This window comes from Elephas maximus, chromosome 7 (assembly GCF_024166365.1).
Source record: "Elephas maximus indicus isolate mEleMax1 chromosome 7, mEleMax1 primary haplotype, whole genome shotgun sequence".
NCBI classification, from domain to species: domain Eukaryota; kingdom Metazoa; phylum Chordata; class Mammalia; order Proboscidea; family Elephantidae; genus Elephas; species Elephas maximus.
This window is the reverse complement of record NC_064825.1, coordinates 130,655,629-130,683,094: the sequence shown is the minus strand read 5'-3', so window position 1 is coordinate 130,683,094 and position 27,466 is coordinate 130,655,629. Positions and strand designations below refer to the sequence as shown.

The following is a 27,466-nucleotide window of genomic DNA, read 5'->3' as shown; positions in this document are numbered from 1 at the left end:
ACCCTGCCTTGGCCCCAGCCCCTTGTGCTTACCTCCTTCCACTGGCGCCTCCACGCTCAGCCTGGCGCTGGGAGCCACAGAGATTCTCACGGCGCCTGTGGGGGGCTCTAAGGGGCTTCTCCACAGCCTGGACAGCCTGCCCCTGGACGGAGAAGGCAGAGGGTCCGACATGTGGAACAGGCCTGGCCCAGTTCACCTGCTTTGGAGGTCCAAGTACAGAACCCTCTCTATATTCCAGCTAATTTCTCGAACATATATAATTCCCCATGCCAATTAGCAGAGAACAGTACCTCCTACTCCAGGCCTTGGCTTCCTGAATGTTCCAGGAATTGTTCCGTCCTGCTTCTACACCTGGCCCAGATGTGGGTGGGAAGAACAGGCAGTCGGCCAGGCGCTGCTCTCATTGCTGCCACACGGGGGCGCTGTTGAACAGGGTCCGTGCAGTCCTGTGGTCCTTGTTCCCAGCGGTACCCAGGCGGTAGGGTGCCCACGCTGGACACTGAAGCCCTAGCCTCCTTAGTAACTGTTCCTCTACCTCCACTCTCAGCTGTCCTGGGCAGTGGGTTCAGGCGGGCTTCAGAGGCAGCCACCTGTGCTGTTGGCACGTGCCCTCCTCTGCCCACCTCAAAGCTCTGCGGCTGAGCCGGGTGACCAGCCAGAGCGTTTCCTCCATGAGGAGTCCGCAGTGGGCCCGTGGGGTCCTCTCGTGCAGATGGAGCTCAGGTGGGAACCCCTTGATATCAGAGGTGACCAAGTGATGATGAACCTCCAAAATGATGGGTTTCTGTTTCAGGGGCCCCTTCCATGCCTCTAAGCAAAAATTGCCACCTCCTCCCCCCACCACCCTTTCCCATCATCTCCGCCCATCCCTGAGTGGGACAATGGTGGCCTGGCTCCCATGGCAAGTGGAACCCCCAGCCATGTGAGGCAACCCAGCTGACAGACCTGGCACCTGCTGAGGGCTCAGTGGAGCATGGGCACAAAAGACAAATTGTGGGGGGACTTAGATATTTCAAATTCTTAAAAATGGATCAAAGTAACCACAGTAGGAAAAATCAGAATTTGGTTGGACTTTTTCATTCTTTTATTACAGCTCTGTGTCTTATTTTGAAGTGTTACCTTACTTACAATGGCACTGTGGTGGAGGGGACACTGTCCTTTCAGTGTTTCAGGCTGGGGGGTCTTATGTCTTATGTCGGCCCCACTCACCAACCATCCTTGCAGATGTTGGGTAATAGCACCCATTTGAGGTGAACTCTCCCACAATTTTAAAATGTGTTTAATAAACTATTACGTTGTGTGTGTTGTGTGCCAGACACTGTTCTAAGCACCGTTAACTCATTTAGCTTAAATGTCAGAATGAGAGGAGGAGCTATTATAGTCCCTGTTTCACAGGGGAACACAGAGGTTAAGTGACCTGCCCAAGGTCACACAGCTAATAAGAACTTGAACCGAGGCTTCCGTGTCTGTGCCTATAACCACTAGATGCACTTCCACAATGACAAAAGTCTTTCCAAGGTGACTCCCACCAAAACCAAACTCAGGGCCGTTGAGTCAATTTCTACTCATAGCAACCTCAATTTCTAGACACTTCAGGTTGGACTGTCATCAGACACCGTGTCACAGTTGATCTAAGGGGTGAAGGAGTGGGCGGGTAAGTCCACAAATGAGGGGCATAGCCAGGCCGGGGCAGAGGTTGGTCTCAGCACCTCTGCCCTTGGCCTTCCTCCCAGGACTGAGGCTTCGAGCCACTGCAGCCTGGTGCATCCAATTTCCAGATGTTCAGCGGCAAGGAGGTGCTGTGTGGGGGGTCACCATGTACCCCATCTTCATCAACGAGGCCGCCTATTATGAGAAGGGCACTGCCTTCATCCAGACTGAGAAGCTCACGTTCTCTGTGGCCACCCTGCCCGCGCTGACCCCTACCCCCATCCCAGGTCCCTAACCCCAGCCACACCTGCTGGGCCTCAGGCTTCCCACCTGAACAAGGGGTCCAGAGACAAAGTTCCAAGCCCAGGAACAGCCTTTGCCACTAGCCACGCACCCCGCTCCTTGCCACTCCCCCTGCCCCAGGCCTCAGTTTCCTGCTCTATAAAGAGGGAAATGTCCAGGGGTCCGTGGTCACGTCCTCTGTTCTGCATGGTTCCTCTCTGGCTGAGGAGGTGTGTAGAAGAAGTGAGGGTGGGCCGTAGGTCTGACCCGATGTGGCCTTGGACCCACTGTGTGTCCTGGGGCCAGTGGTAGTGTCTCTGTGCTTGCAGCTGTCTATAGTGCCCTGCCCAGGCAGATCCTGCAATGTGAGGAAGCCTCAGAGAAGGACTGTCCTGGGGCCAGCAGTGGGGCTCCCAGGGGTGGCCATGACCCAGAGGGGGCGTCAACCCCATACAACCCTGGGGCCAGAACAGCAGTCTGGGAGAGCAGAGGTGTGCACTCATGTCTGGGCACACACGTGTTCATACATGTGTGCCTGCCCATGGGTAAAGCTGTGTACACATGTGCTTCTCAGGGCCTCCATACCTTGGGCATTCCTCTGCGGGGTCCATATGTGACCAGGAGCACAGCCCAGATAGGCATTTTCTGGTATGTCACACGTGTACACGTGTGAACACGTGTGTAAGATCGCCAGAGCCCATGGGGGCTCGGGGTGAACCAAGCTGGGGAAGGGGTACAACTCTGCCCCCCAGGTCAGCCTGTACAACCACGGAGACACAGGGAGGAGGTGCCTTGGGTCGGGACAGAGGAAGTCCTACTGGCAGGCCAGGCTCGCCTCTGCTGTCTGCCAACACCTGGGATGCTGCACCTCAATGTCAGGATGGGGGGCACTGGCAGACCCTGCCCAGGCACACACTGCAGGGTGTTCTTGGCCCCAAACCCGGAGGGCAGGACACTCGGGCTGTAGACGCACCCCACCGGAGGCCCACAGGGCACAGTTCCTGGCCGGACACCAAGGCAGGTGGAGGCCAGAGCTGTGAGTCTCGAGGCACCCCTCCCCGGCTCTGTGCCCCCACCTGGCCCATCCATCTCCCCGCGGCCATGGCTGCCACACTGCTTCCTGGTATTGACCAGCGAGATGAGAAGGTGTGAAGGATATGGGGGCGCCAGGGACAGGCTGGCAGGCAAGATGGATGAGGGGGCAGGGGGCCAGGCAGTGCCTCGGGCAGGAAGGGCTGGCCAGTGGGGAGGGGAGGTACGGGAGTCAAGCCTGTGTGTGTATGTGAGTGTGGGTATCTGTGTGCACACTGTGTCTGTGTGTGCATGTAGGTTAGCACACATACACACACTCATACACATATCAGGAGCCACTGGGGCCCCAGGCTGGCCCACCCTGGTTGTCTGAGTTGAGGGGGAGTTGCCAGGCTGGTGTGGATTCCCCAAGCCCCACTACTGCCTCTCCCAGCTCCTCACTCACCCCACTGTGGATCTTGGGACATGGTGGCAGGCCACACCCCGCTGGGTGGCCCTGGGAGCTGTTGAGACCCCCATCATCAGCACAGAGCACTCCCATCTTGTCCAGCAGCAGCAGCCCTCAGCACTAGTGACAGGCTTCTTCCCTGCAGCTGGTGTGGGTCTGTGCCAGGGGTCACCCCTGCCCTTCACATGTCCCTGGGGTCAGCCCACAGCTCCATGAGCTGAGACCTCGGGCACAGGGGCTGTAACTGGCAGGCACCCCTGAGCTGGAGAGAGGAGGGGTCTGCCCCTGGCATGAGGCCCAACCTTTGGCCTCTCCATGCCCCATAACAGGCTCCCCTCTACTACCCCCACAGACCTGGGGACTCCCATCAATGGAGTTCCATCTAGTGCTTTGGCCTGGGGGGGCTAGCCTGGGTTGCTCCTTGGGCCATGTGGCAGAGCTCAAATGGCCGGAGAGAGCACTCTCAGCCAAGGGACTGGTGTCAGCTTAGGGGGGTTCCCCCCCACCTTCCTGACCAGTGGTCCCTGCATCCCCTGAACACCCAGCCCCGGGACTGGCTGGGGGCAGCCTTAGTTTCCGATGGCGCCCTGATGGGGGCCACGTAGGCACCATCAGCTGACATGGCCCCCAGCTCCAGGATGGGGAGAGCTACTGGTCCCTGGCTGGGGTAGCCTGGGCGCCACCACCCATGCAAGGCCACTTCAAGCAGAAGAGACTATGTACTTAGGTCAGTTGGGGAAACCAAGGCACCAAGCCCACCAGGGACCTGCCAGTGCTGTCCAGCTCACGGGGCCTGGCTTTCAGGAGGAGCCAGCTTCCTGCCCCCCAGGCTGAGGGCTCTGACAGCACTGGCTGGTGCTGCCCCCTCACCAATTTCACCTCAAGCTCATACCAGCAGGCCTCGCTGGGCTGCCTGGGCCCCAGGTCAGGGGTCTGGGCCCTGGTGAGAGTGCACTGGCCTCTACCATTCAGCCCTCATTGCCACTGCCTCCCTGAGCCTCCCCTCCACCGTCCTCCGCCCCACCAGCCAGGCCTGGGCCCCTTTGGACCACCCAGCCCTTCCTCAAGACTGGCCCCGCCCTGCGCCTGGGCCCATTGATCGGGAATGGCTGGGGGCTCTCAGCTGGGGAGGGGAGGGGAGACTTTGCAACGTCAGAGCCTCCCACCTACCCTCCCCTGCACTGCACCCGCCTGGAGCTGGCCTTGGACAATACGGTCTGAGAAGGTAACTTGGAGGGGGACTCTACACACCCCAGAGTCAGGGTTCCACCTGCGAGACCAGGTGCCAGCTCGGGTGGAAGAGATTTGGAGACGAGGACGGAGGGCAGTCGAGAGGGAAGGGCAGTCCTGCGGAGACTGGGGACAGCGTGTCCTGCGGAGACTGGGGACAGCGTGTCCCCCTGAGACCTGGGCTGTGACCGCCGAATGGACATGGAGACCAGGAGGGGCTGACCAGGGCCCCTCGGGTGGCAGTGCAACCAGACTCCAGCTGAGCAGGGCTTCTCCCACGGCGACCCCATGGCAGGTAGGGTGCGGGCAGTGAGGCAGCCCTGAGTGGGTAAGGCTCAGGCTTCAGGGTGGGTGAGGCATTCAGGGTGGGTGAGGCAGGGCTGGCACTGGGCTTGGGGATCATGGAGCCCCCCTGGACCACAGACTCTGGGCAAGTGGGTGGGCAGGGGTACCCCAGGCAGGTCTTGGAGCCCTCCAAGGCTGAGCTGATGGGCTCACAACAGCCCAAGTACAAGGATAGGGGTGCTGTCAGGCAGGGGTCAGAGCTGTTTCTGGGAGGTGAGGCCCCACCAGGTGTGTGTGACCTTGAACCTATCCTTGCCCCTCCCTGGGTCCCTTCAGAAATGGGCTGGGGGCCTGGACCAAAGGCCCCTAATTTCCCTTCCAGACCTGGGCCTCAGGGAAACTATACACTCCTGGCCCAAGGGGTCTGGCCTTCAGAGAAACTGGGCAGAGACCAGCCACCCCAGAGTTCCTGAGAGTGCTAAGTGGGGCAGATTGACCCGGATGGGCAGTGGGTGGGCTCGTAGAAGACTCAGGAGCCAAGGTCTGTGAATATTCCTTGGGACTCCTCACCATGGACCCTGGGAGCTGGCACCGGTTTCCTGGACAACAAGCAGCTGCCCATCTGTTGGCCTGGCCCAGGGATATCAATATATCCATCCCTAGGCCCCGGGGTCCTCTGGGGGTACAGCCCTGATGTGGCATACCCCACTCAGGGCCTCCGGGAGAGAACCCCCCACACCCTCCAGGCTGCAGAAACCCTGGGGGTTTTAGTGAGGTGCCATTTCACACATGTGACTCTCGGGGCTGCTAGGGACAGGCCCACAGGCCTGGGCCCCACATGCCCACCGTGTGCCAGCCCTGGCCAGCTCAGTCCCCTGTCACCTCATGAGACACTCTGCCTCCCCAGGCATCCCTTCACCCACCTGTCTGTCCGTTTGTCCATACATCTATCTGACATCCAACATTCCCCCTCTGCTTAGGGGACCCCGCTGTTTTACAATGGTGTAAATACCCCAAAGCCATTCAGCAGGGGACACTGCTGTGAAGCCCTGGCCCCTGGTCCCCACCACTGCTGTTCCCCAGCCCTGCCTGGCCTCAGGCCCTGTGAGGCTGCTTTGAACGAATAGATCTGTTTTTAGAATTAAAATTAGGAGTGGGAGATGACGATGCTTTAGTCTACGGCTTGTGACAGGCTTGCAGATAAAAGCCAGGGCTTTAGAAATAAGTGTGACCAAAGCAGAAAGATGATAGAATGGGCTTCTGGAGGCAGGACATGGGCAGGTGTTTGAGGTCAGGGATGGATAAGAGTAAATGGTGGCCAACGGGGGTCCACTCTCAGCCCCCGGTGGTGGAAAGCCCCCATCACGCCCTACAACCGCATGGGCACCGGCAGATCTCTTGCATCAATTACAGTGGGCGTTTATTGAGGGCCTACTGGGCACACTGTCAGATATGGAAACTGAGGCCCCCGAGATGCAACAACTGGCTCCAGGTCACGCAGACACACAGTGGCTCAAAGATGCGCTGGGGTGCAAGACCAGCACAGTCCCTGCCCTCCAGGAGCTTGCTGGGAAAACAGACCTTGAAATGCACATTTATTTATTTATCTCCCACTGTGATTCTCAGTGGGGTACCATGGGTACACAGAGTTCTGCAGTCAGGGAGGGCTTCCCGGAGGAAGAGGCATCTAGACGCATCCTGAGGATGAGGGCTGGCTGGGTGATGAGTTGGGGGGGTGGTGAGATGAGCAACACCCACGTTTTCGTCCTGTTTCCCCAGCCTTCCTCTCTGCCAGCCTCGGTGTAGTCGCACCCTCAGAAACCTGTGCTCTGCCTGGGCCCAGCTCCAGCTGGGAGCCCCGGCTAGGCCCGCCCTTCCTGCCAGGCCCTTGCACCGGCTCCTCTGGGACCCCAGCCACAGCTGAGCCTGTTGGGCAGGGCCCCAAGAACCCTCACGTGTCCAGTGTGACGGTGCAGCTGGAGATGAAGGCTCTGTGGGAGGAGTTCCACCAGCTGGGCACAGAGATGATTGTCACCAAAGCGGGCAGGTGTGGGCAGCGAGGGCAGGGTGGAGGCGGGACTGGGGCCCCACTTGGGCTGCTGAGCACGTGCCTCCGGCAGGAGGATGTTCCCCACCTTCCAGGTGAAGATCCTGGGCATGGACACGCTGGCCGACTATGCCCTGCTCATGGACTTTGTGCCCCTGGACGACAAGAGATACAGGTCTGGGCCAGCTGGGGGGATGGGGTACAAAGGTTTTGAGTGTTGAGACCAGGCCAGGGTCTCGGGCAGGGGCCAGTTTGAGCAATGTCAGGGGGGTCCAGCCTAGCCCGATGGTAGGAGGGGGCCCAGCTCAGGAAGCCTGGCATGGACAGAGGCCCACCCTGGGCAGTGGGCTAGCCTGGGGCAGGTAGAGTGGTCTAGCCCAGGGCAGCAGGGTCATCCGGTCCTCAGCCAGGTGCAGCCACAGCGAACTCAGGGCCTAGCATATTCCCTGGGCCTCAGGTTCCTCATCTGCAGACGGGGCTAGGGCCATACCTCCCACTCGAGCTAGTACACAGGAAGGCCTGGCACCAGGCGGGGGGCAGCAGAGGAGTCAGTGACAGCCCTGTGCCCCACCAGCCTTGGTCAGGCATGGCCCTGGGGGGCTACGGGGAGTGGCTGAGGGGCTGGAGGTAGGGGAGGAGACGGGCGCCCTGGCCACCTGGCTCTGCTCCCCAGGTACGCGTTCCACAGCTCAGCCTGGCTGGTGGCCGGCAAGGCAGACCCGGCCACTCCGGGCCGCGTGCACTTCCACCCCGACTCGCCAGCCAAGGGCGCACAGTGGATGCGTCAGATTGTGTCCTTCGACAAGCTCAAGCTGACCAACAACCTACTGGACGACAATGGCCACGTGAGGCCCGGGCCATGGCGGGGAAGGGCTAGGCCAGGGCATGGGGGCTGGGGCCTGCTTGTGATAAGGCCTGGAGCCTGGGTTGGCCGGGCCTTTGGTGCCCTAATGGCCTTGGTGCCCAGCACCCCTGCCTGCTGCTGAGGGCCAAGGCAGGGAGGCTGAGCCCACCCGGCCAGAAGTCAGACAGCAGAGGGGACTGTCCAGGCAGGTGGGGTGGGGGTGAGGGACAGGAGAATGTTGTCTCACAGCACATGGTCACATGAGGCCCAACACCATCGTCTGGGCCTTCACGTACGTCAATGAGACCCTAGGCCACACTGCCCAGAGCATTTACAGATACACACGTATGAAGAAGTCCATCCGGCTAACAATTTTACGGAACACCTCCCGTGGGCCAGGGCTGCTGTGGGTGACAGACACAGCACTGTCTACGAGTGGTCAGAGACAAAGCCCCCTGCCCTCATAGGGCTCACATCCTGGGGTGAGGGTGGGGGGCAAACGGCAAACAAGAAATCAAGACAGTGAAGAATGCCAAGGAGAAAAAAGGAACCAGGGACAGGGGTGGAGACAGAGGGTGGCTGTTCCATTGGTGAGGGGTCAGGATGAGGCCCTATTTGAAAAGACATCTGAAGGCAGGGGACGGAGCCCATGCATATCCTAGGAGGAACCGTTCCAGGCAGTGCAAAGGCCCTGAGGTGGAGAAGGCTGGGCGAGTTTGAGGAACTGCAAGGAGCCTGCCCCTCCCCTCAAGTGGGTGCAGTGGACCGAGGAGGGAGAGTGGGAGGAGAGGGCCTAGAGGCGGTGGGGCCGGGCCCTGCAGAGCTTGTTGGCTGTGGGGAGGGCTCTGGCTTTTCCTCTGGGTGGGAGGGGGGCCACAGGAGGGCTTTGAGCAGGGGCGACAGGATGGCGTTGCCAGGGCTGCTGTGTGCAGAATGGATGTGGGGCAAGATGGAGGCATGGAGGCCAGCCAGGAGGCAGCTGAAGGAACACAGGGAAAGATGATGGTAGCTAGGCCACGTGGAGGCCGTGAGGGGGAGAGGTGGTCAGAGTCCAGATAGTTTTGAAGGTAAAGCTGACAGTTAGGATGTGGGGTGTAAGGAAAGGTGAAGAAGAGCCAAGGATGCTGAACATGAAGTGGCCCTTGGCTCTCAAGTTCAGAACTGCAATGCCATTTAGAGAAACGACTGGAAACCAGGAACACCTAGGCTGGCCCCATTCTCCTCCAGCCCCAGCTGGAGCAGCCTCAGAGGCCCGAAGGGGCCCGGGGCAACCCCTCTGCCCTGGGAAGAAGGCCTTCAGCCTCAGGAAGGGTCTGCTGCCCCCTTCCCCAGATTATTCTCAACTCCATGTGCCGCTACCAGCCCCGCTTCCACGTGGTCTTCGTGGACCCACGCGAGAACAGCGAGCGTTACGCCCAGGAGAACTTCAAGTCCTTCGTCTTTACGGAGACCCAGTTCACAGCCGTGACGGCGTACCAGAACCACCGGGTGGGTCAGGCCGCAGCCCATTTCTCCAGGGTGGAAACTGAGGCCCCAGGCTCCTAGCCTACAAGTAAATGGGCAGACCGTTCCTGTGCTCCTTCTCTGGGGCTCAGTGGGCATCTGCCCACTCATTCCCCTGCCTTCACACCTGCCAGCTCCAGGGCCCCTGGGCCGAGGGGCCTGGGTCCTAGGGCCTACCTGACTGGGGGTCCAGGGAGCCCCACGGCCTTTCCCTGCTCGGGGCTGTCCTATAACCACACTGTCTCCTCTGCAGATCACCCAGCTGAAAATCGCCAGCAACCCTTTTGCCAAGGGCTTTAGAGAGAGTGACCCAGACTCCTGGTACCTCTGGCCCTGACCAGCTCTGTCCAGCCACAGCCCACTCCACCCCAGCCCCTCCCAGGCATCTCCTAAGACCCTGGCCCACAGCCCACAGGGCCCACCCTCAGCTCCTGACCCTACTCTCATGCCCTCTGACTTCTCCTGGGTCCCACCACCTGACCTGAGCATGATTGCAGCCCTGGGGTTCTTCACCTTGATTCCCCCATTCTTGCTTGGCCCATCTCAGGCCTGTGTCCCCACGACCCCTGCTCAACGTCCCAGCCCGGAGTCAAAGCAGCCTCAGTCCCTGCCCACTGAAGGGCCCCACAGAACAGAAGAAAGGTAAGCGCCCAGCCAGATCCCAGGTAGCCAGCCCCTAGGCCACCAGAGCCACTGGGGACCTGTGTGGGCATAAAGTGAGGGGCAGAGATTTCTAAGACAATGTGGGGCCCAGAGCAGAGAGAACAAGGCAGGGACAAGATGCTGGGAATAGTGGTAGGGGTGTCAGGTGGACTTCCTGGAGGAGGTGGTTCCAGAGCTGGGCCTTGGGGGACTGGGAAGGGTTTGGACAGAGGAAGGAGGTGGAGAAGAAATTCCAGGCAGAGGGAAAGCAAGGACAAAGGCTGGGAAGGGGCTACCTGGAATGGAAGGAGCAGAAGTAGGGAAAGGGCAGGATCGGAAAGAAGGCTGGAGATGTGAGGGGAAGTCTGGGGTCCTCTCAGACCATCTCCTCCCTTACACCCCAACAAAGCTCCAGCTTCCGCCTCAAGGACCCCTGCCCGGCTCCACCAACAGCTGCTGGTCCCTCCTGAGACCCTGCTGGCCTCAGGCACCTACCGGCCACTCACCTACCAGAGCCTGTACCCTGGGGCCCCAAGCCCCGTCGGGGCCCCAAGGGCCCGATCAGCACCATACCCCCTCCCCAACATTCAGGCTGACAGAAATCAAGGGGGCCTGCCCCTCTCAGGAGGGCTGGGGCTCCTGTCCCCCACTGCTGTGTGCCTGGGGCCTGGCAAGGACCCGCAGTGATAGAGATGCCCCATGGACAGAGTCTTCCTGCCCTAGACCCACAGCAGCTGGGAGGGGGGGAGTCCACCTTTGCCCCACCCCCTCCAGCTTCACCTCTACAGAGACCCTCACTCACCTCTCCCCATCAGATCCAGCCTCTACCAAGGAGGGAAGAGCAGGTGGAGGCCCAGAGAGGGAGGTTACCCACCTGGAGTCACACAACAAGCCTGGAGTCATGCCAGGCTTGGAATCACATCTCTTGCCTCCCAACCCCAGGGACTGGGAATACATCCCCTCCTGCCTTGGGTGCGACTCCCCCAGTCTTCCTTCACCTCCCTCCCTGCCTCCCAACATTAAACCATTTGGCATGGTCAAAGCACTTCTGTCTTCAGAGGTTTGGGTGGGAGGGCCTCGGGACACAGACCCAGGACAGTCCCGTGTCAGCCCTGCCCACTGCTGTCTGCGTCCTGGGGAGCACGTGGTGATGGTGAAGGTGTTGACAGCAACACCAATCAGGGGCAGGACTGCACTGAGGGAACCTGGGACCCCTGCTCCCTGCCTCCTGTGCCCCATTGTGGACCGAAACCTCCGCTCTGGAAGGGACCTGCTCCCAGCAAAGTAGGGCCGCCATCCGTCATCCCCGTGTGTAGCTACTGTGCGCAGAGGGGTCGCTGAACCCTCGAGGAGCCGAGGTCTGGTAGGCAGTAACCGCACGGTGTGATTTGGGAATCCAGTGAAGACTCTAGGGAGGAGTTACCTACAGAGAGTGCCGTGTAAGCCGACATTTAAGGAAGGAGTAGGAATGGCCAGGGACAGGAGAGCAAAGGGCTCCAGGCCGTGGGGAAAGGCAGGGCAAAGGACTGGCGGCTGGAGCCGGGGTGGAGAAGGGGCTGGGGGCTGCGCGCACCAGCCAGCGGAGCCAGGAGGGAGGGACAAGAGAGTCAGCCCGGACACCACTCCCGCGGCCCCTGACACGTCCTCGGCCTCCGGAGGGGATCCCATGGGCCCTCTAAGCGCCCACTGACTGAACACTTGGGGAGGGACCGGCACACGTGGGGGCGGGAATCCGCGGGGTCCAGGGGGACCTCATCCGCCAGACACCCCGACTCCGGTACCCCGCGGTCCAAAGGGCCGGGTCTGGTCGCCCTGCTAGCGTTGCCCGAGCAGACCCAAGAGCTCTGGGACCCTCACCAGCTCCTCCCAGCTCCGCTCCCGCCGCCTTCCCCTCAGGCCCGCCCGGCCCCAGGGCCGTAGGACCACGCCCTTTCGGGCCGCGCCCCGCCTCCCGCCCGCGCCCCCTTCACTTCAATTGGAGGCTGCGCTCTAGGTCCCGCCCTTAACCACGCCCCTCCCCGGAGTCCCTTCCAGGCCCCGCCCCGCCACCCCCTCACCCGGAGTCCAGCCAAGGCTCCGGAGCAGGCCCCGCCCCTTGGAGGCCCCGCCCACAAGGCCCGCCCCCGCCGGCCCCCTTCGGGGCACCACGTGGTGGGCGGGGCGAGGCCTCCAGGCCCTATTGGTCCCGCAGCGGCGCCGACTGTGTCCCGGCGGCGCCCGGTCCGGACATGCTGCCCGAGAGCCTGTCGGCGGAGGGCGAGCAGCGCTGCCGGCGGCTGCTGGCGGGGGCCACGGCCCGGTACCGCGCGCGGCCCGCGGCGGCCGCCGTGCTCGTGCCGCTGTGCTTGGTGCGCGGGGCCCCGGCGCTGCTCTACACGCTGCGGTCCAGCCGCCTGGCCGGGAGGCACAAGGGCGACGTCAGGTACACGGTCGGGACTGCCTCCCTGCTACGGAAGAGGCTGCGGAGCCCCGAGGGCGGCAGGCACTTCAGCTCTCCGCGCCTCGGTTTCCGCCTCTGTAAAATGGGTCTGTGAGCGCCGGTCCGCCCCCCGGATGCGGCGAGGAGTCAGCGACCCGTGTCCCCCGCCCCGAGCCTGGCGCCCTCGCCGCGCGTCCCCTACCACTTCGGGCTGACGCCTCTGAGCTGTTTCCCCTCTCTAAAAGGCAGGAGCCCGCCCCCTGCCGGCGACCTTGGGGAGGCTCGGGTCCAGGGTCCAGGGGCCGAGGATGCGCCCAGGGCAGGACTGCTGAGCCTCCCGACCCTGCCCAGCCCCCCGGAGGGAATTGAGAGTGCTCTAGGGTCCATGTCAGCGCCACTGGCACCTCCGTAGGCAGCATTTGGGTGCCTGAGTTGTAGGCCCTTCTTACCCCTTATAGCGACCCTATAGAACTGGCCTATAGAGTTTCCAAGGAGCAGCTGGTGGATTTGAACTCCCGACCTTTTGGTTAGCAGCCAAGTTCTTAACCACTGCACCACCAGAGCTCCTCCCAGCTTCTAGGTCCCCATATCCCACCCTGCACTGCTCAGGGCTGAGGGGACCTCTCCATCACCCTGGTTGCTCAGGGAGGTAAACTGAACCTTTGGAGGTCATGTGACCTGCCCACAGCCTCACTATAAACTAGGAACAGAGGCAGGTGATGCTTAGGTGGGTTACTGGCCCTTTGCCATTGCCACCACCACCACCCCCACCGTGGACCCCAGAACCCCTCACTCCTACCACCCTCTTCCATGGCCCTAATACCCAAGGACCAGCTTCCTGTGCCTGCTCAGTTTCCCAGGTGGCAAGTGTGATCCCACTGACCAGGATGTGGTGCACACAGCCCTGCGGGAGACACTGGAAGAGGTCGGCCTGGCCGTGCCTGAACAGCAGGTGTGGGGGATCCTGCACCCCGTGTCCGACCAGGTGAGCCCACCAGGTGGAGGCCACCACCAGCCTGACCCCATGCCCTCATTTGGCTATCCGTTCCATGAGACTGTACCTGTCCTGGGCTAGGAGGTGAGAGGGACCCCAGGGACAAAGAGAGGGGTCATGGACACCAGCACAGGTAGAGGGTGGCCTAGCACCTGCCTGGCACTCGTGTGTTTCATACCCACAACACCCCTTGGTATTTCTATCTCTCTTTGTGTGCAGTGGTTAATGTACTTGGCTGCTCAACAAAATGTTGGTGGTTCAAACCCACCACCTGCTTGGCAGGAGAAAGCTGTGGCAGCCTGCTTCTGCAAAGATTACAGCCTTGGAAACCCTGTGGGGCAGTTCTATTCTGTCCTCCTAGGGTCTCTATGAGTCGGAATTCTACTTGACAGCAATGGGTTTGGTTTTTTGACAGATTTGGGTACTGAGACTCAGGTCAGTGGAGGGTCTCAGGGTGAAGGGGTGAGCCACTCAGCATGGTGGGTGAGGGTTGGGGAAGGCCTCACAGGGCAGGCAGGGACAGAGCTGGGACTTGAATGAGTGGGAGATTTTAGGTAAGGGCAGATTGTTCTAAGTGGAGGGAAAGGTCTAGAAAGGCCCAGAAGTCTGGACTGGTCCAGTGCACGGTGGGCTCAAGTCAGTCGGTGTGAGTGGAGGGAGCACAGGGGCAGGACTGGGTGGACATGGCCCCTGGAAGGCAAGGGGAGTCTTCTTCCAGGCTCCCTTCCCCCAGTCCCAAGGCCTTTGCTTCCCCTGATGGCCTGCCCTCCTCCTGCCCCAGCAAAAAGCCACTGTGGTGCCCGTGCTCGCCAGCGTGGGCCCCCTGGACCCCCAGAGCCTCAGACCCAACCTGGAGGAGGTGAGCATGGGGACAATGGGGGTCAGGCTGTCCCAGTGGACAGTAGCAGCCCATCCACTGTCCACCCACCCTCTGCCTCCTGCCACCAGGTGGATGAGGTGTTTGCGCTGCCCCTGGCCCACCTGCTGCAGGCACAGAATCAGGGCTATACCCACTTCTGCCAGCGTGGTCACTTCCGGTACACACTGCCTGTCTTCCTGCACGGGCCACACCGCATCTGGGGGCTCACAGCTGTCATCACCGAGTTCACCCTGCAGCTGCTGGCACCAGGCACCTACCAGCCCCGACTGGCTGGCTTTCAGGTGCCCAGGAGCTGAGGACCTGGCACCAGCAGCCCCCACCTTCGCCTGGCCAGGCTGGTTCCATTCCAGGACTGAATAAAGAGCCATCTCCAGCTCTGTGGCTCTTGCTCCTTCCACACTGGGGCTGTGACCTGGGCAGAACCCACTGGACAGCTGGCCTCCTGCCTGGGGCCTCTACTCAGTCACACTGTTACCCACGGCAGGGGCCATTTACTGAGTGCTTACCGTGTGCCAGGCATGGTGTCACATCTATCATTTCACCCTCATAGCAGCCCTGTGAAGCAGGGCCAGAACTGCCCCCACCTGGCCAGGCTGGGCTCAGGGAGGACAGACACCTTGCCCGAGGCTGCCCCAAGCTGGAGTTTGAGCCATGTCTCTGGCTTCAGAGCCCAAAATCCCAGTCACTGGCTATCGGCCTCTGGGCCTGGCTGACCATGTGCTGGGGGCTCCAGGAATCGAGAGGAGTGAGGTGAACCCACCACCCTGCATTTTGTTGTAAAGCTCCAATACATCGAGCCCCTACCTTGTGCCAGGTGCTGAGCTCAGGACACATCTGAGAACCAGCCAGATGCTCTTCTGTCCAGGGCGGGGGGTGCTCACAGTCTGGGGAGACCTTGGACCAGGTATTAGTATGGTTATACATTGTACATTATACACAGATAATAGTGCGATTACACATCCATGATGGAGACCAGGGTTCCGTGAGAGGGCTGAGGGGGTGGATGGTCCAACTGGAACATGGTGGTCATGGCAAGTGATCGAAAACTCCACCCACTAACTGACTTTGCAAAAGGGATTGTGGTTACAAAATCCAGAAATAAGGTAGCTTCAGGCATGGCTGGATCCAGGAGCTCAGGATCTCCTATTCCCTTGTGCTTTCCACTGTGGTGGCCTCATGCTAAAGAGATCATTTACTCCAGAGGGGTGAGAGATGAGCTTCCCATCAACAGAACACAGCTTCTCTTCCCTGCCCAGGCTAACCCACAGTTATACTTCATTGGTCTGCCTTGGGTCACATTCCCTCCCCTGAGTCCATTAAAAGGGCCTCTAGATTTGGGATACTTTACTTGACAGGGCTGGAGGCACAGCCCAGGCCTGGGGGGGAGGGGGTTAAACCCCCTGGATTAAGTAGAAAAAAGGTGGCCTCCAAAGGACAACTGGGGGGGCGAGAATGGGGAAGGGATGTTGGGCAAGCAAGACCAGCCAAGGTCGGCTCCAGGGAGTGACCTTGAAACTGAAGGTAAGCAGGAAAGGGCCAGGTCAAAAGGCAGGGGGTGTGGTGGCTTGATACGTTCAAGAACCCAAGCAAAGCAATGGAGATGGTGGTGAGGGGTCTGGAGAGATGCACAGGGACACAAGGGCCACTGAGCCCACCACAAGGACAAACCACGGAGAGGGTTTTATTTAAAGCCAGTGGGGGGTGAGGGAAGAAGGGAGGTGAAGTGATCTAATTCGTGATATTAAAAGCAAGAGCTGGCTAGTGCTCTGGAGCTAGACTGTGGTGGCCTTCCTCCTCCCTTTCCCTTCCCTTCCCCTCGCATTTCCCTACGCCCCGCCCCTCCTCCCCACGGCCCCGCCCCTCCTTCCCTAGCAACCGTTCCCGACATCCTTTCTCCTATATACCCTTCCCCCCACCACACTCTCCCCTCCCGTTGTCCCCCACGCCCCATTTGTCGCCTCTGGCCCTCCAGCCTCCAGGGCCACATGATGGGGTAAAAATAACTCCCTTTGAAAGAACGTGTGAAGGGGGCGTGTGCAAGGGGTAGGGAGGCTGAACCCCAGCACTGGGGAGGGATACTTGGGGGGAAGGTGGGAAGGCGATGCGCCCCCTGGGCTCGGATGCAGCACCCACCTCCCCCCCGCGCCGTGGGCTCCGGAAGGCCCCGCTGGTCACACTCTTGCTCACACGGGTCACCTCATCACGCGCTCTGCCTCCCCAGCGCACACCTAATACCAGCCGCGAACCAAGCCAGGTGGAGGCGGTTCTCGCGGCGGTAAGTGACCTAGCCGGGCCTGGCCCCCACTCTACCAGGGGCCCCCAGGCCCTGACCCCAGGCTGCAGCGCCCCCACTTCGTCCCCAGCCTTGTGCCGACGTGACTCCGTGCTCTATCTGCAGGTCCCGGCGCCCTCGGCGATGCTCCGTCGTCCTGTCCAGGCAGCCAGGTCCCTTCCCCCGGTCCTCAGCTCGCGGGGGTCCCTCTGAGCTGCCCATGTCAGCGTCCCCATGGCGGGCTCGGCGGCTGCGGGCGGAATGCGGGCACAGCGCGTCAGCATGCAGGAGCACATGGCCATCGACGTGAGCCCGGGCCCCATCCGGCCCATCCGCCTCATCTCCGACTACTTCCCGCACTTCTACCCCTTCGCCCAGCCCACCCTCCACGCCCCCGGCCCGCGCCCCGCCGCCCAGGCCACTCGCCCTGCACTCCAGCCACAGCTCGACCTGGAGTCCGAGGGCGACTCAGACGACAGCAGTGAGTGCGCCTCCTGGCAAGGGAACCACCTCTGGGCCAGTCCAGCCAGGGTGGGGCCTGGGTATCTGGCCCGGTGGGTGGAGAGGGGCTGGGAGACAGGTGGGGCTGACCTGTCTGCCACCTGCCTTCAGCTGGCCTGGGCACCCTCGAGTTCACGCTGCTTTTCGACGCAGACAACAGCGCCCTGCACTGCACGGCCCACCGTGCCAAGGTGAGGCTGGCTCGGGGTCCCTGAGCCACCAGGTGCCCACTGGCCTGCCCACACCAGTGTCTGTTCCCAGGGCCTCAAGCCACCCGCCTCAGGCTCCGTGGACACCTACGTCAAGGCCAATTTGCTGCCGGGTGCCAGCAAGGTGAGGGCAGGACCTAGACGCCCATTACTGCCCCTCAGCCACACACTCAGCCCAGACACCACCTGGACACCAGGCACAGTGTCCTCATTGCTGAGAGTGGGGGCCCTATCAGAGAGACAGGGTGGGGTCCTGGGGTCCTGGGAGACCCTGACCTGCCCCCCTGACCCTAGGCCAGCCAGCTGCACACACGCACAGTGAGGGGCACTCGGGGACCTGTCTGGGAGGAGACTCTCACCTACCACGGTTTCACCCGCCAGGACGCCGGGCGCAAGACCCTGCGGTGAGGACCTGGCCGGCCACGTGGGGCCAGGACAACAGTGGCAGTGGGGCCAGTGGAGGGCAGGGGGAGGGGCCTTGCCTGGGCAGGTCTGACCAGGGCCGCCACCAGGCTGTGTGTGTGTGAGGATCCGAGGCTGCGGCGGCGCCGGCGGGCGCCCCCCCTGGGGGAGCTGCGGGTGCCCCTGAGGAAGCTGGTGCCCAACCGTGCGCGGAGCTTCGACATCTGTCTGGAGAAGCGAAGGCTGGTGAGTGGGGCTGGGGTGCCTGGAAAAGGGGTCGCACACTGGCTGGGGAACAGGGCCAGGACCTTTATGGAGGGTGGAGCTGGAGTCAGGATGAGCGGGGAGTGGGGCATGGACAGTGTCTCTCCAAGGTGGTCAGGCCCTCTGCTCTTTCAGACCAAGAGACCCAAGAGCCTGGACACAGCCCGCGGGATGTCTCTGTATGAGGAGGTGGGCCGGACTGCTGGGCTGAGCTGGCCTTGGGGAGGCTGGGCGGGGCGGGCAGGCCTGGGGGAGGCTGGGCGGGGCGGGCAGGCCTGGGGGAGGCTGGGCGGGGCGGGCAGGCCTGGGGGAGGCTGGGCGGGGCCGAGCAGGCCTTGGGGGAGGCTGGGCGGGGCCGGCAGGCCTGGGGGAGGCTGGGCGGGGCCGGCAGGCCTGGGGGAGGCTGGGCTGAGCACGCCCTGGAGGGGGCTGGGCGGGGCGGGCAGGCCCTGAGAGGGGAGGCTGAGCAGGGGGGGCAGGCCCTGCGGGGGGAGGCTGGGCGGGGCGGGCAGGCCCTGCGGGGGGAGGCTGGGCGGGGCGGGCAGGCCCTGCCGGGGGAGGCTGGGCGGGGCGGGCAGGCCCTCGGGGAGCCAGACCACTGTGGGCCTAGCTGAACTGAGCTGGGCGGGGGCCCAGGTGGGCTGGGCAGGGGCCAGGCCCAGGCCCAGGCAGGCTTGGGGGAGCTTGAGGCCATCTTTCTCACAGGCTCTGTGAGCCCCTGGAGCCCTGGAAACCATCCAGGCCCAAAACAGCTGGCTAGGTGAGGGTGACTCCCCCAGGGGAGCGAGGGACACTGGAACAAGTAATAGAACCCACAGAGGGCAGAGCTCAGGGCCATCTAAGCATAGACCCTGGCAGCCTTGGGTATGTCTGTCACTTCCAAGCGGGGAGGGCTGGACAAGGTCGAGAGATGTGACAGGGCAGGGCTCCCTCACAGCTGGGTCTGCCCTGGGGTCAGTGTGGCCGCCACTTCTGGGCTGGTAGTTCTAGACAAGCCCTTGTCTGGGAGTAGAGGTGACTGCAGGGCCTGCTGAAGTCCTATCAGAGATTAGAGACCTGGCAGGAAGAGGCGCCTGCAGGGTTGAGCTAGGGTGGCTCTGCACTCCCTCCTCTGAACAAAGGGCCCTGTGCCGTTGCCCCCTAGTGGGGCCACAAGTTGCTGCAGCCGCCAGTTAGGCGAGCCCAGGTGGGGTGGGCCCCACTGAGGTGGGGCAGTGGCCGCCTTGAGCACCCTGTCGCACCCACTTCCTGCCCCAGACCCTACAAAGTGCCCTGGCCCATAGGAGGTGCTTGCGGAGCACTCTTCCTTTACCCAATCTGTGAACAGGTGACCAGGCTCTCTGCAAAGTGACTTCTATTTACATGTAGAAGGGGTGCGTCCTCCCCAGACAGTGGAGAGCACCAGGGGCCAGCGTGTGGCAAAGGACACCCAGAGTCAGGCCCCCAGGGCAGAGGGGACAAAGTGGTGGGTGTGGAGTAGAAGCAACCCCGGGATGCTGGGTGGAGAGCAGCCTCTCCACCTGGCTCCTATGACTTGAGGCTGGCCCTGCAGGACCCCCCACACTCAGGGGGAGGCCACTTAGAAGCTCCTGGCATGCTCCTAGCACTCAGAGACCATCAGTCCCCATAGCCCTCTGGCCCCAAAGGCACAGCTGACCCCAAAGCCCCCTCCAGGGCACTGGGCCAGTGACTGCCTCTGGAAACTGAATCAGGAAATGTGAGCACTGGTCACGAGCATGTCTTTGCCACTGTTCTGTTTTCACACCCGGTCCTGGGCAGGCGGGTGGCTGGGCTGGAGGGCTGACCAAAGCTGCCCCGCAGGAGATGGAGGTGGCTGTGGAGGAGCGGGGGCGTATACTGTTGTCACTCTGCTACAGCTCCCAGCAGGGTGGCCTGCTGGTGGGCGTGCTGCGCTGCGCCCACCTTGCCCCCATGGACGCCAACGGCTACTCGGACCCCTTCGTCCGCCTGTGAGTGTTAGCATGGGGAGCCGGTGGGCAGAAAGGGCAAGGGGGGTCCTCAAAGTGCCTCTAGGGCTCACCTCTCCAGGTCTCCACCTGACCTGACCCCATCCTCCCGATCAGTTTTCTGCATCCAAACGTGGGGAAGAAATCGAAGTGCAAGACCAGGGTTCGGAAGAAGACCCTGAACCCCGAGTTCAACGAGGTCAGCCCGGGCTGGAGGGGAAGCAGCCCTGGCTGCTGAGGGGTGGGAGTTAGCATCCCACCTGTCAGAAAGCGCAGGTCCCAGCTACCCCAGGCCCAGACCTGCAGGAGCCGTTCCTTATGCTGTAAAGGCCCTGAGCCTCCTCCCTCCTGACCCTTTTCCTGCAGGAATTCTTCTATGCGGGCCCCCGGGAGGAGCTGGCTCAGAAGACCCTGCTGGTGTCTGTCTGGGACTATGACCTGGGCACAGCTGATGACTTCATCGGTGAGTGGGGTGTGGGGGGCAGGGGTGGGAGGGCCAGGGAGCTCATAGCTGGCCTCTGACCCCTGCCCCCACACCAGGCGGGGTGCAGCTGAGCAGCCGTGCCAGTGGGGAGCGCCTGCGGCACTGGCGTGAGTGCCTGGGCCGCAGTGACCGCCGGCTGGAGCTGTGGCACCCGCTGGACGGTGCGCCCCTCCAGCTCAGCGACTAGATCGGTCCCAGGCCTGGCCGTGCTCACCACCCCACCCCCATATCAGACCCTCCCAGTCTCCACAGAACTGAGATGAGCCTGGGGCTGCCACACCTGCCTTCCTGCCCCTCTGACCCACCGTGCCTAGCCCCTGGTCAGAGGGGTGTTTCCTTCCTCCCTCCCTTTGAAACTCACCTCACCACCCAACCATGAAGCAAAAATAAACAGCTGCTCCAAACCAGACCAGACAGAGCCTGTCCTTTCTATGCCAGGGGACAACCACAGCCCCTGTCCAGGGCCTCACAGGGCACGCTGGGCCCCACTCCCTCCCCACCCTGAGGCCTGTGCTGGCCAGGCCCGGGACTGACCCCAGGCCACAGTGACAGGGAGTCCCCAGGCACAGCCCTCCCCGTGTCCCCATTTCCCGCACCAAGGGGCGGTGCTCAGCATGGCCTAGGGCAGACTCAGGGACCCCAGGGACTCACTCGTGACCTTGTCTGCCCCACCCTTCCCGGCTCCGACCTCTCCCTGGGAGAAGGGCCGTGGGACGACGTGGGGGACGACGTGGGGGACAAAGCCCGAGACTCCACCACAGGGGACAGGCAGCACCTGCTTTATTGCCAGCACCCAGACGGACGGGCCAGGGTGCCGGGACAGGGCAGGGGTGGGCTCAGAGGGCGACGTGCCGGGCCTGGTGCTGCTGGGCAAACCGCTGCATCCGCTCCTCGAGCTCAGGCCGGAAGTGTCGGATCAGGCCCTGGGGAGGGGCACTGCGTCAGGCAGCTTCCAAAATCCGCCGGCCCCCAGGCTCCCACGCCCCCAGTGCCACTCGGCGCGGCGGCAGGTACCTGCACGGGCCAGGCGGCCCCGTCGCCCAGAGCACAGATGGTGTGGCCCTCGATCTGCTTGCTGATCTCCCACAGGGAGTCGATCTCGGCCGGCCGGGCGTCGCCCTTCACAAAGCGCGCCATCACCTTGTTCATCCAGTCCACACCTGCAGCCGGGCAGCAACAGGGGCCTGATGGTCTCCCCTGCCAGGCAGGGGGTGGGAGTGGCCCTCAAGGGGTGCAGACCATGTCGGGGGGCGGCTAAGAGAAGCCCCCTGACAGGCTGGGAGGCAGCAGCTGTTTGTTCGGGGGTCAGAGTCCAGCCCACCCTTGCCCTGTGCCTGACCAGGGCCTGGGGAGGGATAGAGGAGAGGCCCCACCAGCCCGGGTGCTCACCCTCACGGCACGGCGTGCACTGGCCACAGCTCTCATGCTTGTAGAACTCAATGAGGCGGGCAATGGCTTTCACAATGTCCGTCTGGGTGAGAAGGGGCAGTGAGCAGGCGCCCAAGGCCAGGCAGGAGCCTGGACCCAGCAGCAACCCCTCCTCAGATCCCGGACCTCCCCAAGCAGTCTAGGTTCTGGACCTCCTCCATGCTCCCCGGACACCCCGCAACGGCACAGCCGCCAGTGGCACACCGAGGGTTTTCAGAGAAGCCCAGGGAAGGGACACTAGCCAGGCAGACATGAGGCAGGGCCAGGCAGGTACGGGCCAGGCTTACCGAGCGGTCCATGACGATGACTGCAGCTGTGCCCAGGCCTGTCTGTGCTTGCACCAGTGCATCGAAGTCCATCAGCACCGTCTCACACACGGACTTGGGGATCAGGGGGGTGGACGAGCCGCCAGGGATCACAGCCAGGAGGTTGTCCCAGCCACCCGTGACACCCCCTGGTGCCCCAGTCAGCCCCCAAAAGGATGGATGGTCAGTGCTGTGGCCAAGACACCACCCAGCCTGAGCCCAGGACCAGGCTTCTGTCAGCCCCCTGGCCCTGAGCCCCCGACCCAGCTCTCCTCATGGATGCCTTCCCCCTGTGGTCCCACCTGCCTGGCCCCAGGCCTCCTCACAGACACCTCCCCTACCACGCCCCCGCCTGCCGGGCCCTAGCTCTCCTCATGGATGCCTTCCCCCCTCCCGTGTCCCCGCCTACCTGGCCCTAGCTCTCCTAATGGATACCTTCCCCCACCAGTGTGCCCACCTGCCTGGCGTCAGTTCTCCTCATGGACACCTTACCCCCGTGTCCTTGCCCACCTGGCCCCAGGCCTCACCAGCGTGCTTCTCGATCAGCTCCTTCAGTGGCACAGACATCTCTTCCTCCACGGTGCACGGGTGCCTGACATGGCCAGAGATATTGAAGAGCTTGGTGCCTGAGTTGCGCTCGCGCCCAAAGCTGGCAAACCACGCACCCCCACGGCGGCAGATGGTGGGGGACACGGCCACTGTCTCCACATTGGCCACAGTGGTGGGACAGCCAAACACTCCTGCAGGGAAATGGGGCAAGATCGGCTGTGCTGGGGGTGGGGCAGGGCCCGGCTCCCCCACCAGGAACCCCTGCCCTTTCTTCCCCTCATCATTCTTGTCTTCTGCTGGACTCCAAGCCCCAGGAGGAGCTGTCCCTGCCTTGTTCACCACCATACCTCAGCTCCCAGAGCACGCACTGTGGAGGCAGAGCCAGAGATGAGCTTGCCCAGTTGGCGGGGGCTCGGGGATCTGAGGCAGGATGAGGAGTGCAGGGGGCACTGGCGGTACCTGTAGTTCTGTTATCACAGATACCCTGCCCTCGGCATCATGCCCCCAGCCCAGAGGACACTCAGAAATGCCACAGTGGCCTGGTGAGGGCCGGAGGCAGATCCCAAACTCCACAGGAATGGTGGAGATGAGGCCCCGGGGTCAGGGCGGGCCTCACCCACGTCAGCAGGGAAGGGGGGCTTCAGCCGGGGCTTGCCCTGCTTGCCCTCAATGGACTCGATAAGCGCTGTCTCCTCTCCGCAGATGTAGGCCCCGGCCCCACGCACCACAAACACATCAAAATCGTACTCGGAGCCACAGGCATTCTTGCCAATCAGACCAGCCTCGTAGGCCTCCCGGATGGCCACCTGTGGAAGAGGGGTATGAGGACACCAGCTCTGAGTGCCCGGGAATCTGTGCGTGTGTATGTGGCACGGGGGAATACAGGACCTGAGAGCCTGGGAAACTGTGTATGTGGGGTTGTGGGGGGTACAGGACCTGAGCACCTGGGAATCTGTTCGTGTGTGGGGAGCTGGGGGAAAGACAGGCCCTGAGTGCCTGTCACCAAGCCCAGGGCCACAGCTCCCTTTGGAAAGGAGCAAAAGACACTCAGAGAGACTGGAATTTCACACTGTTCATGTCACTGGTGTAACACCACCACCTAACAAATTATTATGTGATTTCAAAAAAACAGAATTTAAGGGAATAACCAACATTTCCAACAAGTATTTGAAAGAAGTTTCTCTAGGTAGAGGATCTGTGGGGAATTTTTTTCTTTCTTCCGTGGTGTTCTACCTTTCTATCTCTATGAGCACACACTAGTTCCACGGTAATGGAAGAGACCCTCAAAGTTTACTTTTTGATATTTGATAATAATAAGAACACCACTTACACAGTGTTGGTGGCACAGTGGTTAAGACCTCAGCTACTAACCAAAAGGTCAGCAGTTCGAATCCACCAGCTGCTCCTTAAAAACCCTGTGGGGGCAATTCTACTCTGTCCTGTAGGTTCGCTATGAGTTAGAATCGACTCGACGGCAACAGGTTTGGTTTCTTTTTTTTTTTTTTTTTTAACATAGCGCCACTATGTGCCACACACTGTTCCAGATGCCAGTTCTGCAGCCCTCTGCTGCTCAGAGCCTAATAGGAAGTAGTGACTCTGGCCCTGGACCAGTATCCACAGGTGCCACCAAGCTAAGAATCACTGAAATAAACCCTGAGCCCTGTGCAGGAAAAATGCCCAAGTGTGAGTTCCCCAGCCCACGCCCACTCCAGGAGTCTGCTGATAATTTTAGGGTCATTCAAGACCTCCCAACCTGAGGCTGTGGAGCATAAAGGACAAGCCCAGAGGAGGTGGCTTTGGGGGCCAGGTCCCACTCATGACACATGGTGTCCCAGCTCCACCTGACAGACCAGGTGCTAAGCTCTAAGAACAACTGTGCTGGGTGAGTAGGGGTGATGTGAACACCTGCTCCCCGCCCACCTGCAGATTGGAGGCCTCATTGTAGAATTCGCCTCGAATGTAGATGTAGGCAGCACGGGCGCCCATGGACCGGCCCCCCACCAGGCAGCCTTCCACCAGCTTGTGGGGATCGTGACGCATGATCTCCCGGTCCTTGCAGGTGCCCGGCTCCCCCTCGTCTGCATTCACCACCAGGTACTTGGGCCTGTGGGGTCATGGGGTCAGCAGGTCAGCAAGGCAACAGGCCCACCAGTGCTGGGCCCTCAGCCCTGTGCCACCCCTACTCCATCCAGTGAAGCCTCAAAGATGTCGCTCCAATGGCCCATTCCTCTACTCCTCCCAACATGTTCCTGGCATCTCTGCTTGCTCACCACCAATGACAGGGAGCTCACTGCCTATTCCATCTGTGAGCGGCTATGACCACAGGAAAGGTCTTTGTTCTGCTCAGTCCCAACGCCTCTCCCTGTGTTTTTCTCCAGGAGCCCAAATTCTGTCCTTGGTCACAAAGAGCCTTCCTCAATCTCCACCATATCTCTGGGCCAAAAGGAGGTAAAGCAACTGACATTTGTTGTTTGCTTCCTGTGTACAGGCCATTGTGCAGGCCAAATGCTGCATGAATGACATCTCTTCAACCCCCACAAAATGCTGTTCTGGCCATTTACAAAAAAGAAAACTGAGGTTCAAAGAGATCAGACTGCCCAAGGCTACATGATTAGAGGGCAGAGCTAGGATTTGAACAACCAAGTCTGCCTAAGTCAAAATCTGGTGTGGATTCTCCTACACCTTCCATCTCCACTGGGGAAGCCTAGAGAACTGTAAGCCCCATCCACGTAAGCCCTGGGAACAGTTTCCCACCTCAATCACTCTTAGTTTCTAAGGAAACAGTCCAAAGGCCCAGACAAGCCCCGGCCACCCCCAGGGCTCTCCTGCAACCCCACCTCTGCCTCCCCCACACACCTGCCATCTGAGGGCTTGTTCATGAAGCTCCATTTGAGGCCAGTGGGGAAGCCAGCGCCTCCACGGCCCCGCAAGCCAGACGTCTTGATCTCACCCAGGATCCAGTCAGGCCCCTTCAGCAGGATCTCCTTTGTCTTGTACCAGTCACCTCGACTCAGGGCGCCTTTCAGCCTGGGCAGAGTGCGGAGGGCAGTGAAGGGCGGCCCTGTCTCAGGACCTACCAGGCTAAGGGCACCCTCTCACCTCCAGTCATGACGGCCATACAGGTTGGTGAAGATCCGGTCTTCATCCTTCAGGGAGCCAAATGAGGTTTTCTTGGGTGCTGTCTGGGGAGACAGAGAGTCAGGAGGCCAGCAGAGTTCTGGGGCCCTGAGAGGCCAGGCCAGAAGTTGCAGCTTCTTGGGTTCTCCTGCTTAGGAGAGGCTGGGCTGGGGGAGGCAGGAACCTAAGTGTCCAAACTCTCCCTACTATCATAGCTGCCACTACCGCATAGTGAGCAGTTCCTGTCATCGAGGAGCTGGGCTAAGCATTTTACAACTAACCTCCCACTGCATCCTATTAACAACCCTTACAACAACTCTGAGAGAGGAATGATTTCCTCCATCTTACAGAGGAGGAAACAGAATCTCCGAGAAAAAAGAACTTGAAGATCACACAGACAAAAGCCCACTCCTGAACCATGGCACCAAACTGCCTCCTTGAGCCCAGTGTAATGTCACATCCATTTACTTGTCTGGGTCTCTTGCTGGACCACAAACTTGGTTAGATCAGGAGTCTTATCTTACTAAGTCTGCAGAAAGGCAAAATGTGTTTACTGAAGGAAGAGAAGCACCTCACTGTGATAGAACACAATGGCGATGGAGGGGGACCCACTTGGGATAAAACTGAGCAGAGGTGGGGACTGGAATTCCATGCGGCCCAGTGGAGTGCACCACAGCTGAGGACTAAGGGGCCCTGACTTCCAGCCTTCCATCCCCTTAAAATCACTTCTCAGCTGCTACACGGAGCAGAGCACTGGAAGGGGCATCAGGAGGCGCATATCGCTCTCCAAAGCTGTTTTCTGAATCTGTAAAATGGGGCAACGACCCCTTCACGCCCTGCAAGGCTGTAGCAAGGAAGGAAGGAGACAAGGACGCAGCCTGCAAACTTTCAGCCACGCCGCGGGGCTGTGAAATCCGGGGAGCCACAAGTCCTGGGGGAGCGGAGGGAGTCAGCCTCTCGTCAGGACCCGTCTACAACCAGGCCGGAGCGGCAACCTTGCTGGGCCTGGGGACATAAGGAGCGTTCTCCACGACGCACTACACACCCACGGGACAGCTCGCGCAGAGGCGCGGCAGCGAGTCCCGGCCCGAGAACACCTCTGGCCCGAGGCAGGCCGGGCCTCACCGTGTCTCCGCTGAAACGCACGGACACCCGCGCGGGGAGCGACCCGCCGAGCAGCCGCCGTGCCGCCAGCATCCCGGAGGCTAGCCTGGTCACCTCCCGCTGTCACCTTCACGTCTCTGGGGCTAAGAAGCCGGAGCGAAACAGACGCGAGGGGGCGCACAGGAAAAACGTCACGCGCCCGCCGGCGGCGCACCCAAGCGTGCCTGCCGCTCTCTAGCCCCGCCCCCGGCCCCGCCTTCTGAGGCGGAGAGGCCAGAGAGGTCGGAGGTGGCCTGTCGGCGCTGTGGCTTCTGGGAGGTGTAGTCCCACCGGCCCCTGTCCCGCCTTCCTCCTCCTGCTGGAGGTACCAAGCGCATGCTCCGTTGCTCCCCGGCTCAGCGCCTTGGTGTTCCTCTTCCGGACTCCAGCCTTACAGACCCCTAGTGAAAAACCTCTCGTGTCGCTTTCTGCTGGGTCCTGTCGTTTTCCACTTTCGACAGATTCGACATTTAGTGAGCACCTCTGTGTGGATCCTCATGGCCACGTTGCAATTATTCTGACTTTTTTTTTTTTTTAAGTCGGAGCCCTCCCAGGCTGTTAGCTTCCCG

At 61.4% G+C, this 27,466-nt stretch overlaps 4 protein-coding genes across 6 annotated transcripts; 3 read left to right on the top strand and 1 right to left on the bottom strand.

Annotated features, from left to right (window-relative positions):
• The first annotated feature begins 3,033 nt into the window (after nucleotides 1-3,033).
• Nucleotides 3,034-10,650, top strand: TBX10 (T-box transcription factor 10). Its single transcript, XM_049891866.1, has 12 exons — nucleotides 3,034-3,078; nucleotides 3,931-4,013; nucleotides 4,217-4,355; nucleotides 4,469-4,627; nucleotides 4,886-4,937; nucleotides 6,707-6,974; nucleotides 7,048-7,149; nucleotides 7,648-7,819; nucleotides 9,151-9,306; nucleotides 9,575-9,642; nucleotides 9,869-9,963; nucleotides 10,361-10,650. Exons 1-12 carry the CDS (start codon nucleotides 3,034-3,036, stop codon nucleotides 10,648-10,650), a joined length of 1,629 nt encoding a protein of 542 aa, XP_049747823.1.
• A 1,506-nt stretch (nucleotides 10,651-12,156) lies between these two features.
• Nucleotides 12,157-14,552, top strand: NUDT8 (nudix hydrolase 8). The gene is made up of 4 exons (XM_049892714.1): nucleotides 12,157-12,385; nucleotides 13,235-13,367; nucleotides 14,158-14,235; nucleotides 14,325-14,552. Exons 1-4 carry the CDS (start codon nucleotides 12,192-12,194, stop codon nucleotides 14,550-14,552), a joined length of 633 nt encoding a protein of 210 aa, XP_049748671.1. The 5' UTR covers nucleotides 12,157-12,191.
• Nucleotides 14,553-15,090: 538 nt separating this feature from the next.
• LOC126081142 (double C2-like domain-containing protein gamma) lies at nucleotides 15,091-21,127 on the top strand. Of its 3 annotated transcripts, none has more exons than XM_049892702.1 (11): nucleotides 15,091-15,160; nucleotides 16,655-17,009; nucleotides 17,141-17,220; nucleotides 17,291-17,362; nucleotides 17,533-17,642; nucleotides 17,751-17,886; nucleotides 18,040-18,093; nucleotides 19,726-19,874; nucleotides 19,989-20,070; nucleotides 20,238-20,334; nucleotides 20,412-21,127. In XM_049892702.1, exons 2-11 carry the CDS (start codon nucleotides 16,763-16,765, stop codon nucleotides 20,540-20,542), a joined length of 1,158 nt encoding a protein of 385 aa, XP_049748659.1. In that variant the 5' UTR covers nucleotides 15,091-15,160; nucleotides 16,655-16,762; the 3' UTR covers nucleotides 20,543-21,127. The 3 variants fall into 3 exon arrangements, with proteins under 3 accessions (XP_049748659.1, XP_049748660.1, XP_049748658.1); XM_049892701.1 differs by lacking the exon at nucleotides 15,091-15,160 and adding an exon at nucleotides 16,110-16,531; XM_049892703.1 differs by lacking the exon at nucleotides 15,091-15,160 and having other exon boundaries at nucleotides 16,108-17,009; nucleotides 17,620-17,642.
• On the bottom strand, nucleotides 21,119-27,067 carry NDUFV1 (NADH:ubiquinone oxidoreductase core subunit V1). The gene is made up of 10 exons (XM_049892692.1): nucleotides 26,880-27,067; nucleotides 25,737-25,819; nucleotides 25,494-25,664; nucleotides 24,558-24,741; nucleotides 23,254-23,443; nucleotides 22,616-22,828; nucleotides 22,071-22,237; nucleotides 21,745-21,826; nucleotides 21,370-21,515; nucleotides 21,119-21,278 (listed from the first exon to the last, which is right to left on the bottom strand). The coding sequence occupies exons 1-10, from the start codon at nucleotides 26,949-26,951 to the stop codon at nucleotides 21,192-21,194; spliced, it is 1,395 nt and encodes a 464-aa protein (XP_049748649.1). The 5' UTR covers nucleotides 26,952-27,067; the 3' UTR covers nucleotides 21,119-21,191.
• Between the last annotated feature and the right edge of the window lie 399 nt (nucleotides 27,068-27,466).